The 13721-nt window shown below is 44.0% G+C and overlaps 1 protein-coding gene across 5 annotated transcripts in view; it reads right to left on the minus strand.

Annotated features, from left to right (window-relative positions):
- Window positions 1–4563: 4563 nt before the first annotated feature.
- The window catches only part of LOC135918021 (protein phosphatase 1 regulatory subunit 21-like), a 247346-nt gene continuing 238188 nt past the window's right edge, over window positions 4564–13721 (minus strand). For all 5 annotated transcript variants that reach the window (XM_065451686.2, XM_065451684.2, XM_065451685.2 and 2 more), the window contains 2 exons: window positions 12978–13115; window positions 4564–4971 (listed from right to left, as the gene is read on the minus strand). In XM_065451686.2, coding sequence (XP_065307758.1) covers window positions 4945–4971; window positions 12978–13115 — 165 coding nt within the window. In that variant the 3' untranslated portion in view covers window positions 4564–4944. The remainder of the gene's footprint in view (window positions 4972–12977; window positions 13116–13721) is intronic.

The following is a 13721-nucleotide window of genomic DNA, read 5'->3' on the forward strand; positions in this document are numbered from 1 at the left end:
CGACTAACAACATTGTCTTTATTGCGACGAGGCAATATGTACTCACTATGCAGTTCTCTAAGATGTGTGCATTCACTACGGTCCAAATTTATTTTCTGAAGTACCAAATTTACACCGTGTGCAACTCAAATGGAAAATCAGAAAAACGAGAATAATGTTCTCAAAGACTTCTTTTCATGATATGCAAGTGCCATCTGTCAAATTCGATGTACTGCAGGGATGTTATGAAAATTTGGACTTCTCAATGTTAACCACAAGAGTGTGGAGGTAGGCACAAATTCAGATTGTTTTCATGCTGTTCCTAAACACGCCTTGGGTGGCAGGCTCCACAGGCGCCCCTACACACCTAATCACGGCATGCTGCAACATACGAACTTTTCCCAAATTTCAGAAAGAACGCATGAACTGCGGTACCAAGTCAACAACAACAAAAAAAATCCTACAGTGGTCATCACATAAGACGGCTTCCCAAAAATTTTATTGCCAGATTACTTCCATTTGCAGCGGTGGCGGTGCAGCGGTGGCGTAGAGGTAGAACACCCGCCTGACGTGCAAGAGGTCCGTGGTTCGAATCCCGGTGCGGCACAATTTTCCACCGCATTAAAAAAAAAATCCGTGTGTTGATAAAATTGCATAAACAGGCCTGGAGTGTGTCCTGATCCCGGTGACCAGAACCGGTAGCGCAGTCCCTCACCAAAGCAGGAATGGCCACCCTGGTGCAGTACTTGGCCACAACCTCCTATATGAACACAACATTCAAACCCCGGCCCTCAGTCCCCAGCAGCTGCGAAGCAACTGACCACGGCGGCAGTCAGACCTGCGACGCAGCAGAGGGTGCCAAGAATCACTGGCTCCGGACAGGCCGCCATTGGAACATGAACCTGGCAACGTTTAACGCTAGAACGTTATCTAGTGAGGCGAGTCTAGCAGTGCTAGTGGAGGAATTAGAGGGCACTAAATGGGATATAATAGGGCTCAGAGAAGTTAGCAGGCCAAAAGAAGCATATACAGTGCTAAACAGCGGGCATGTCCTGTGCTACCGGGGCTTAGCGGAGAGGCGAGAACTAGGAGTCGGATTCCTTATTAATAATAATAAAGCTGGTAACATACAGGAACTCTATAGCATTAACGAGAGGGTGGCAGGTCTTGATGTGAAACTTAATAAGAGGCACAAAATGAAGGTTATACAGGTCTACGCCCCTACATCCAGTCATGATGACCAGGAAGTCGAAAGCTTCTATGAAGACGTGGAATCGGCGATAGGTAAAGTCAAAACAAAATATATTGTACTGATGGGCGACTTCAATGCCAAGGTAGGCAAGAAGCAGGCTGGAGACAAGGCAATGGGGGAATGTGGCATAGGCACTAGGAATAGCAGGGGAGAGTTATTAGTAGAGTTTGCGGAACACAATAACATGCGGATAATGAATACTTTCTTCCGCAAGCGGGATAGACGAAAGTGGACGTGGAGGAGCCCGAACGGCGTGACTAGAAATGAAATAGACCTTATACTCTGCGCTAACCCTGGCATCATACAAGATGTGGACGTGCTCAGCAAGGTGCGCTGCAGTGACCATAGGATGGTAAGAACTCGAATTAGCCTAGACCTGAGGAGGGAACAGAAGAAACTGGCACATAAGAAGCCGACTAATGAGTTAGCGGTAAGAGGGAAAATAGAGGAATTCAAAATCAAGCTACAGAACAGGTATTCGGCTCTAACTCAGGAAGAGGACCTTAGTGTTGAAGCAATGAACGACAATCTTGTGGGTGTCATTAATGAGTGTGTAATAGAAGTCGGTGGTAACTCCGTTAGACAGGATACCAGTAAGCTATCGCAGGAGACGAAAGATCTGATCAAGAAGCGCCAATGTATGAAAGCCTCTAACCCTACAGCTAGAATTGAACTGGCAGAACTTTCCAAGTTAATCAACAAGCGTAAGACAGCTGACATAAGGAAGTATAATATGGATAGAATTGAACATGCTCTCAGGAACGGAGGAAGCCTAAAAGCAGTGAAGAAAAAACTAGGACATGGCAAGAATCAGATGTATGCGTTAAGAGACAAAGCCGGCAATATCATTACTAATATGGATGAGATAGTTCAAGTGGCAGAGGAGTTCTATAGAGATTTATACAGTACCAGTGGCCAGAATAGTCTAGATGAATTCGAACTCCCACAGGTAACGCCGGAAGAGGTAAAGAAAGCCTTGGGAGCTATGCAAAGAGGGAGGGCAGCTGGGGAGGTTCAGGTAACAGCAGATTCGTTGAAGGATGATGGGCAGATTGTTCTAGAGAAACTGGCCACCCTGTATACGCAATGCCTCATGACTTGAGTGTACCTCATGACATGACTTGAGCGTACCTCATGACATGAGCGTATCGGAATCTTGGAAAAACGCTAACATAATCCTAATCCATAAGAAAGGGGACGCCAAAGACTTGAAGAATTATAGAGCGATCAGCTTACTGTCCGTTGCCTACAAAGTAGTATTTACTAAGGTAATTGCAAATAGAATCAGGAACACCTTAGACTTCCGTCAACCAAAGGACCAGGCAGGATTCCGTAAAGGCTACTCAACAATAGGCCATATTCACACTATCAATCAGGTGATTGACATTGACATTGACATACATACGATGATGGACTTGTAAAACAAAACGAGAAACGGATGCCCGACATATACCTCTATATAGTATCAGAGAATGAATGCGCTTACAGCATCATGAAAAACTCTCAATAGAGCTTTCTGTTGCTTAATACGTGCTACATAAGAGTGTTTTTCCGAGCGTGAAAGAAGCTCACGAATACACGCAATATTGCTGCGCGAGCGGCCGCTCGAGATACTTTGAATGAAGTTCGTGGGCTTCTTTCACGCTCTGAAAGTACTTCCATGTAACACATATTGAGCAACAGAAAGATGTATCGGGAGTTTTCATGTAGTTCTCCGATTTGCTCATCGACACTTTTGATCAGATTATATTATTTGAGAAGCTGAATAAATAATTAATACTAATCATGTAATTAGGCGGAAAACAAGAATAATCTGAGTGTCTCCAAGCAACGGCAAACAAGATTACATTGGTTCTGTCCAGCTATGTGACATTTACATATTTTTGAATCATGGGGCATGATAGTTGGGACATCTTGTATATAGGCCATATTCACACTATCAATCAGGTGATAGAAAAATGTGCGGAATATAACCAACCTTTATATATAGCTTTCACTGATTACGAGAAAGCATTTGATTCAGTCGAAACCTCAGCAGTCATGGAGGCATTGCGGAATCACGGTGTAGACGAGCCGTAGGTAAAAATACCGAAACGTATCTATAGCGGCTCCACAGCCACCGCAGTCCTCCATAAAGAAAGCAACAAAATCCCAATAAAGAAAGGCGTCAGGCAGGGAGATACCATCTCTCTAATGCTATTCACAGCGTGTTTACAGGAGGTATTCAGAGACCTGGATTGGGAAGAATTGGGGATAAGAGTTAATGGAGAATACCTTAGTAACTTGCGATTCGCTGATGATGTTGCCTTGCTTATTAACTCAGGGGACCAGCTGCGATGCATGCTCACTGACCTGGAGAGGCAAAGCCTAAGGGTGGGTCTAAAAATTAATTTGCAGAAAACTAAAGTAATGTTTAACAGTCTCGGAAGAGAACAGCCGTTTACGATAGGCAGTGAGGCACTGGAAGTGGTAAGGGAATACATCTACTTAGGACACGTAGTGACTGTGGATCGGGATCATGAGACTGAAATAATCAGAAGAATTAGAATGGGCTGGGGTGCATTTGGCAGGCATTCTCAGAACATGAACAGCAGGTTGCCATTATCCCTCAAAAGAAAAGTGTATAACAGCTGTGTCTTACCAGTACTCATGTATGGGGCAGAAACCTGGAGGCTTACGAAAAGGGTTTTACTTAAATTGAGGACAACACAACAAGCTATGGAAAGAAGAATGATGGGTGTAACTTTAAGGGATAATAAAAGAGCAGATTGGGTGTCGGAACAAATGAGAGTTAATGACATCTTAGTTGAAATCAATAAAAAGAAATGGGCATGGGCAGGACACGTAATGAGGAGGGAAGATAACCGATGGTCATTAAGAGTTACGGAATGGATTCCAAGGGAAGGGGAGCGTAGCAGAGGGCGGCAGAGAGTTCGGTGGGCGGATGAGATTAAGAAATTTGTAGGGACAACATGGCCACAATTAGTACATGACCGGGGCAGTTGGAGAAGTATGGGAGAGGCCTTTGCCCTGCAGTGGGCGTAACCAAGCTGATGATGATGATGACTTCCATTTGTCACAGATAGGTGATGCCACTGCACAAACTGACATTTGCCATCTATTGGTGGAAAATGTAACTATTTTGGCAGAAAAGCCCCATGTTTTCCTGTGATATCACATCGTGTTACTCTCTCCACTTATTGGACATTTTACTTCTATTACTTTTGTATTACCCAGCATTAAATGCATGTTATTTCTGAACAAAGGTGACTTTAAACCAGTGCTTGTGCTGGCTGTTTCTTCACCCAGTAAAGAAAACTCAGGCACTATGATCAAAGAAGACACCGGGAGCATTTATTGCACCAAGCTTTCTTGTGCTGCTAGAACAGTGATGCTGGAATGGCCATATAGTGGTGCAGATAGCGCATGTGAATTGGGGGCTATGCAGGCTGCTATGCAGGCTACTATGATGTGCAGGCTGGAAGCGTACGGTACATGTAATTTGCCAGGCAACCATTTGGAGCAAAAAGGACTCTACGACAAATTCCCTTCTCAGGTGTGCCATCATTTGTTTTGTTGGAAATGCCCTGGCAAGTTTCTTTTCATGGCACCACATGGTGTGTCACTCCAACTATGCTTTGAGGAATTCAATGATGTCCTTTTTGGAGCATGCGAGGTGTGCTTTCCTTGCATCCAGGGAATGTACAGGCTCTTCACTTTGGCTTGAGCTTCTTCCCAAACTGGAAGAAAACAAAAGAAAAACGGAGGGAACAAGAGGACGTAGTCATGGCTCATAAATAACTTAGACAAGTGCAATGAGCATGATCGGAAGAGGCTTTAGTTCAGTGTCAACTCCCATAACTCTACTCAGATACAGCTAAACCTCAATATAATGAAGTCGGTAAAATCAAAACTTTCGTTCGTTACATGAAAATTTTTGTTTATATAGAAATACGGCCTTTTATGCCAATAAACACAGTCGCTGACAGATTTTTCTTACTTGCAAGGAGCTGTAATATTATAGGAATTACCAGGCAATCGGAAACAAACTTCAGTGACAAAAAAGGTTGCAGTTTCATTCAAAAAAGCAAAGCAACGATAGCAATAGCAAAGTATGACAAGACTGCACAAAGTAAGGTACGTAGTTTTGTCGGCCATAAGAAGTGCTGCAAACATTCGCTTATTATTTAAATTCTCAAGCATCGTAGCACGTGCACACATGTAAACATGAACATATCTCACTAGCTGTAGTAACACTAGTGTGATATTGAAGAGCGGAAACACAAGGGAGTGAACACTTCTACTCATCTATTCAACTGAGCTCCGAAACCTGAGATTATTGGACCTCCAGTACTAGGTGTGTGCAAAGACAGCACACAGCTAAGGGTGCTTGATCATGCTACCACACCCCCCTCACCCACCTTCCACTGCGTGCGCATTGAGCCACCATCTTTGTTGGCGCACTCTCGCACACTTTCCTTCACACCCACAGCACACATTAGTATCTTATCACACTTGGACTTTATACAGAACATAATGGCAAGAGGGTCTTGCATTTGGTAATGGTGTTCGCAAGTGACCGCATGTAATCTAGCTCTTCGACCACCTGCGCTCATGGCAGTTTCCATTTATTGCCTCGGCCTTACTTGGCCTTATAACTGCGTGTAAACACACTTCGTTATATTTGGGGTCAAAATACATGGTGTTCTATGAACAAGAATTTTTTAAAAATTACGTACTTTGTTATATTGAGATTTTCATTATACTAAAGTTCATTATACTAAGGTACATGTAAAACGCTGAAATTCTCAAATTATCTGAGTACTTAACCGATCTGAATAAAATTTGTTGCATTCTAGAGAAAAGGCTGAACTCTACGGGATGTTGAAAGCACAATTTTGATTTAGGTTATTATAGTTTTAGTTCTATAGGAATTACATGGATGCTTGTGGCATATTTGCAGCATCACCATTGGCGTTGGCATTGTCATGCTGCAGTATTGACGGTGCATGCATGGAAGATTAGAAGGGCTCCAGAGACACGAAGTCTGTTTGGCTCCAAAAGTGACAAAGCCAAGTGGGCACATGCTCTGATCGATTGGCTCATCTGGAGCCAGGGCAATATCCTGGCTCCCACTGCAGGCATGAGCATTGTGTGCATAGCACACCATGGTTAGTGCATACACTGGTTCGAGCAGAACAGACAGTGAGTGTCAATTTACGCAATCCTTTCTTTGGATGCTGAAAATTGGTGACAATTTTCCTTCAGTCTCATCTTGCCCACCATCAAGGCATAACGCTTGCAACGGCAAACCATGTCCATCGCTTTCAATGTTTCCTGCTTCACTTGCTAGCAAAATGGAAAAAAAATTGCTCTACAGAAATTGCCAAAAATAATTCAGTTATCAAAAAGATTGATCTACAAAGTTAACAAATCCTTTATACTGCACCAGAAACACAAACACATCGCCCATGGCTTTCCTGCCATTTCTCTCAATCACTTCTCAAATTCTATCTTGCTGCTAGATTCCCTGCCCTTGAATGATGTCCATCCCATATCACCCTGTACCCCTTGATTTGGTGTATTTCTGCATGCTCCCGAAGCAAAGCCTACCCACCCCATGTTGCTTAATTTGCAACCTTGCTCGAACCACTGATTTCATGCACAGGACTGCATTGCCAAAAGCCAGACTGGGAACCATCACCGCTTTCCAAATCCCTCTCCCCACTTCGTACGCACTATTTTTCATCACCTGTTTTTCATCCCAGCTGTATTCCTGCTACTTTTAGTCATTAAATAGTTTTTCATGCTCCGTTATGTACTCAGCCCCATTGTTTATCCACATGCCAAGATATTTGTAGTTATCCACTACCTCCAGCATAACCTGCTGTATCCTATGCTATCCTGATTATCACTGAAAGTCACGACTGCAAATTTTTGGTTACGGAACTTCAAACTTAATCTATCTCCCTTTTCACCGCAGCTGTCCATCAATCCCTGCAAATCTTCCTTGTTGTCAGCCATAAGTACAATGTCATCTACATACATCAGTCCTAGTAATGACTGTCCACTCCATTCTCCTTGCTTAAAAAATAAAATGTCGAAGCCAAGTCCGCTCCTGTCTAACTTGGTCTCTAACCATTGCAGGTACAATGTGAAGAACAAAGGTGACAGAGAGAGACTTAGACTTACAGAGACTTAGATGGGCTAGTTGGTTGTTGGCTAGATGAAACATGGTTATAACAGTGCGTTTTTGAGGATGGGACACAGAAAGAACGCACGGAGGACAATCGGCGATTGTCTTCTGTGCATTCTTTCTGTGTCCAATCCTCAAAAACGTGCCGTTATAGCCATGTTCCATATTTCCATCACATCTCAGTTTAGACTCAGCATTGCAAAAGAAACAATCGCAAACCGTGACAATCAAAACAAGCATGAGTGAGAGCTGACGCGAGCAGATGACAGTGCGAAACAAGTGGTCTGGCTGATACCAGACGCGAGTACGAATCAAACAGTGGGGCAGGTTTACACAACACTAGTTTTTTGCGCGCACCTGGCTGAAGGGGCTGCTGTCATAGGGCACCGATCGCTGCTTGCTATTATAGGTGTTCTGTGGCTTGCCTGCCACTGTGGCAAGCAACGAAAAGTCGGTCCAGGATTGATCCTTCCCACGGCACAAAAAAGCTGCTGCGAGCTTTTTCGTGCCACAGGAGGGACTTAAATGCAGCTGCAGTAGTGCGGCCCACCAACTTGCAGCAAGCCGCTGCGGCAGTCACACGACAGCATGAAAATCTCACTTTCTCTTTTTTTGCTCTAGCACAGGACCACCTCGGACCACGCCCAGCATACCACTCTTAAGCAGCCAAGAAGAATTCAACATCCCCTCCTCCAACCCTCCCCCACCTGGACCAAGAAAGCTTAAAAGTTCTGCCTCGACATCTCCGTCGTCACTCCCCCCTGAAGAAGGTGCAGAGTTGGTTCCGAAGTGTCAGGAAAATAAAAATACTTATTTCTTGGTTGGAACCACTTGAAAGTCATAATTAACTCAACCAGACAGACAATTCTGTCAAAATGTTTAGCTTCAAGTCTTTTTTTACTCTACATGTAGGTGAGAGATGTCCCATGCTTTTTCCTTCATCTGCTGACAGATCGGTGCTGTGTTTACATTCTTCGTCCTTCGTTCTTAATGCGAGTCATGCCTTATGAAGATGACAACATCGTTGTCACTGATCATAATCATGTTGGTATGCTCCCTTCTGTTGCGGTGTCACCGCATTCAGAAGACAAGGAAAATAAGGTATGCCCCAGCCACACTAGTGGAAGAATGCGTGCAATGCGCTGCAGACGCTGTCTGTGACAGCTTTTTCGTGCTGCAGAAGAGATTGGTCCCGGATAGACTTTTCGCAGCCTGTGGCAGTGGCAGGTGGGCCACATTCGGAAGAGACCAATGAGACCAAGTTCTCGGTGATGTGTCATGCAGACCCACTCGACCGTCTGATTAGTACTCGCGTCTGGTTTCAGCTGGTCTGCTCTTTTCACACTATCGTCTGCTCGCGTCAGCTCCCACCCGCGCCTGTTTTGGTTGGCTTGGTTTGTCTCGGTTGTGCTTGTTTTGAGTGTCAGGGTTTGTGATTGTTTTTTACGATGATGAGTCTAAACTTAGATGTCCCAATGAAAAGGTTTTTGGAGACAGTGCACCATATCCGATACTGCATGACAAGAATGACCCTTTTGGGCAAAACTGCAACTTGTTTAAGTCAACGGCTCTTTTCAAAGCCACCTCAACGATGCACTGGCAGAGTTGCACAGGTCTGACACTCCGTTCCTGACCCTCTTAATCCGATAAGTATCTATAAAACACTGAGTTTTCTGCGTGCATTTGTTTCTTCGGACTGGCGGTACTTACCCGATTCAAACACATCCTCAAAGCAAATACAGGCCGACTTTAGATGTGTCGAAAGTAGAAAACTAAAGTATTAAGTGCATCGAAGCTCCTAAACAAAAGTATAAATCTAATGCACACCCGATTTTTTAGCAAGAGAAATAGGCAAGGGTATGGAGATCGGTTTCCAAAGTCAGTTTCTTTGCATGGTTTTTTTAAGTTTGCATTTGTCGCATTACATGTGTGTTATGCAGTGAAGCAAACAAACACCACAAAGGCTATCTTTTTGCATTCTATCCTATCCTATCGTATTGCATTCCTGTTGCATCATGCAGGCAATTTTCGGCCTAATTATCATGAAATAAGCACTGCACATTAGAACTGGGTAACTACCATAATCCGACATTATGAGTTATAGTTATTGCTAGAAAATTATCTTAGAGCAGGCCGAAATTAGAGGGTTTTTGATGCAAGATGTGTGCTCAATGCATTCACTGTACCCCAAGCTCCACTCAGACAAACGCTGCCTCTAAAGAGGTGGTCATCATAGGGGTTAGGGGCACGCATGCTGACTGGTCAAGTTCAAATTATCCAGCGAACGCCAACTTTAGGACAGAAATAATGAAACTTTGGGCTTATCGAAATCAATGGCTGCAAGTCGGGTCCTTTGGTCAGAATCAAATTAACCAAAAAATCAAATTAACCGAAGTCGAATTAATGGAAGTCTGCTGTAGTTACAGGGTGTCTACCAAGTTGACATTTCTAAATTCCCTGAGTTTTCCAGGTTTTCCCTGAGTGCCTTTGCCCATTTCCCTGAGTGATGCAAAACTATGTTTTATGTCAAGACAGGCTGGAACCATATCGCCTGATGCTGTCACTCTCGAGTAAGCACATGAAAAAAATTAAAAAGCGACTTAATCCAATTTGAATACTAAGGAGTAGTGTTTATGTTATTCAAAAAGAGAATAGAAGGCAGGGGTTAGTAAAATGCACAGCAAATAAAGTGTCTTCGAAAAAAAATTGCAAATAAGTCGGACATTCACAAATACGAATAAAAAGGAGATGCACATAGAAGCGAATATATTTGAATATATGAGCGATCTCTATCAACTGATAGCAAGCTCGGTGGTATGAGGTCCGAACTCTGTCACAATTGAGATTCTCTCTTAACTGCTCGCAAGTCAACCTCAACTGTCTTGATATGCTCTCAGCCCGTGCACGACGCCTGAGTGTTGTGTTTCACTGCTTTAAAGAGTTTATTTTGGTTTGGATGCGGGACACCTGCATCTCGGCATCAGCCAAAACTTTGTTTTTTGAGCTCAAGCTCCTTCAAAACGGCGGCAGCAAGCTTCCTTTCCCATTTATTCCTCAATCCGTACATCATTTCTGTTCTTGTCCTCCTTCTGCCACTCATTTGCCCCAAGGACCATTTGAAGCATCTTGGTTAGTTGCACAGTCCACGGCCGATTTTCAGAACTCCCTAGGGGTCGCGAAAACGTTCGAAAAATCGGCCAGTTGGAAAAAAATAAATGCGTGTCATTTACTGCCCTTAGGGCCTCAAACCTCCACAGGCACGTTCGAAAACGCTCTGAAGGCCTGTCGGCACACATATTAGGCATATCGGCGCTCGTACTGTGACAGGAAATACCGGGTGCACGCGTGTATTATTAAGGAATACATACTGTTTTCCGTGGCAATAGCCCCTTCCCACGCTTGTTATGCTTCACTGCAATACTTTTGCGTATGCTTCACCATTTAACATTTCTACCCGCCGTGGTTGCTCAGTGGCTATGGTGTTAGGCTGCTGAGCACGAGGTCGCGGGATCGAATCCCGGCCACGGCGGCCGCATTTCGGTGGGGGTGAAATGCGAAAACACCCGTGTACTTAGATTTAGGTGCACGTTAAAGAACCCCCAGGTGGTCGAAATTTCCGGAGTTCCCCACTACGGCGTGCCTCATAATCAGAAAGTGGTTTTGGCACGTTAAACCCCATAATTTAATTTTTTTAACCATTTAACATTTCTGTACAAAGGCGAAGCTGACTTTCGGGAACCGGCATTATGCAACACACCGTGTTTTCTAAGTTTATAAGCCAATCGCGAGGACCACAAAAGTGGAGTCTGTGCCATTGCTAACTCTTTCAATAAAAAACTCGGCACCAAACGGCAAGAAGCTTCATAGCGAACGTCGAAGCAGCTAGGCCTAGCGTTGCCGCAGTGGTGGCAACGGCTGCCAGCGGATCTGCGCGCGAGAGTGCCGGTTCGAGGTGGCGAAGTAATCGAAACGGCAGCGGTGGTGCCTTTGATTATTGCCGTTTCGGACCTGCGGTCACGACAAAATGTCCGGAAAATCGGACGGCGAAGGGTTCTTCCGTCCGAAATTTCACACATTCCGATGCGTTGACTCTATGGGGTACGTGGCGGTGCCACGAAGCCGTCCAAATTATCGGGAATCCGGAAAGTCGGTCGTTGACTGCACACTGGCAACTCATCCAGCCGACGACAGGGCGTCAAAGACGATTCACTGCGATTCCTGTCTGCTGCTCGAGCCAGCATTACGACTTTCGACCCTTCCAATAAAGTTGCCGCTAATATTCCCTGATAGAGGCCAAAATTCCCTGAGTTTTCCCTGACTTTTTCCAGACTACTCAAAATCCCTGAGAATTCCCGGTTTTCCCGCTTTTCCCGGTTGGTAGACACCCTGAGTTAGTTCCCAAATACTGATCAAAATTTAGTTCCCATGAGTGGATTCTCGCATATTAAGTTACTAAATATTTGTGTCATGCTGAATATTCAATATCTATGAAATATTTGATTTTCAAATCTTATACTACAGTTACAAATGATGACATATGAAGCGTGACATAACACTATTGAAAGAAGAGCAGGGCAATGTAAATGTAGTACCGTAATGGTATTGGGGAGGACAGAGACACCTTGAATGCTATATGCGTATTACCGTTTACAGAATGCTAGGTTACCAGAGATGTAGATGCAAGAGCCATTTTATGATGCAGAGTTTAACAGTAGAGGACACAAAGGCTACCATTCCATTTCACAACCATATTTTATATAGCTGCTGCTGTAAAGCATTGGTGGCGTAATTGTATGTGCAGTCTATTATCTATGTTCCTTCTATTCCTTCTACAAGAACACTCACGTAACAAAAAAAATGTCTCCAACATATTGTGGCTGGGAAAAACGGCACAAGAGGTCCCCACCAGCATTGCTACTGACATCCATGTCACTGATAATCCCACATTCGGCAAATGGTAATATGTGTAAGGACAATAGTCACTTTGCTAAGGCAAGCATTTAGATGTTTTGTAATGTGGCTATAGACTGCATTCTTTTCATGCACTGTTTATATTTTCTGTTTTTTTGCATTGCCATTACCTTGTCACTGTATTGTCCCCCCTGCATGGGACAACACTTTGGCCTGCAGTATGAATAAATGAAAGGAACAAATAAAAAAGCTAAAGCTCTCTGATGTCAGTACAATACATTACCCACGAAATGGGTGCTGTGATCTTGACACCTTACGCCAGCCACAATAAGCCCTAAACTCGAAGAAAACTTTGAATCCAGTGGGGCTTATCTTGTCCCCAAACAGTAATCGTCATCTATCTTACATGCGTTTCCTTTCTTTAATGCTGTGCACCTGGCACTTTGAGCCAGGTACAGCGTTATCTGCGTAACAGAGCATTCTTGACAGGAAAGTAGCACGTGCAGTGTTTTCAAGAAAGGAAACGCAAGCAAGACAGACGTCAATTACTGTTTAGGGGGCCAGATACAGCCCAAAAGGTGTAATCTTTTTTAGAGTGTACTTTTGGGAAAAGTACTTGAAATGGGGGTCAGCATGCACCTTGGTCGAGGAGGAGCTGTGGCGCAAGGCGTCGATCTCGTCCTTCTGCTGAGTCAGTTTCTCGTTCATGCTGGCCAGATGCTCACTCATTGTGCTCAGCTGGTCCTCGTAACTGCGCACCGTTGAACGCATCTCATCCTGCAGGCACAGGGAGTTGGTTATCAGCGAATGCGTCAAGAGATGCAAGGAGGTTTTTGTGAAGGCCAAAGTAGCTGCACGTTGCCTGAAAAACCTAACCTGTAGCTATTCCATCAACCACATATATGCCACCTTGTGAACTTTAAAATTTGTGAAAACCCCGCAGAGACAGCATTGACCAGGGGGGCCGGGGGCATGCATTTTCAACTCTTATGGTCCGAGTTTTATCACTTAAGTGAGAAATTTATATTTTATGCATCGGAATGAAGCAAGAATTATCAGTGTAGTTTCAGGAATTGAACAATGTCTTTTCTCGTGAACTGCCAACGCATCAAGGCATTGGAGGCAGCTTATGTTTCTTTGAATTTTTATTTCACAATAATAACAGTGTAAAGAATAGTCACATAATATGTTAAGGCCATTTTTGTGCCAGCCAAGCAATGTGATAACCCTTAGTATGCATACACAAAGGATACGCAAAGGATACGTACAGGCCAGAAGCTTGAGCATGATGGGATGCATAGACATTTGGAAAATATTAGGAATAACCACACTTATCAGGGCAGCCAGATGGCCAAGTTATGTAAATATCAATAACATGCGTTG

This window comes from Dermacentor albipictus, chromosome 7 (assembly GCF_038994185.2).
Source record: "Dermacentor albipictus isolate Rhodes 1998 colony chromosome 7, USDA_Dalb.pri_finalv2, whole genome shotgun sequence".
Taxonomy (NCBI): Eukaryota; Metazoa; Arthropoda; class Arachnida; order Ixodida; family Ixodidae; genus Dermacentor; species Dermacentor albipictus.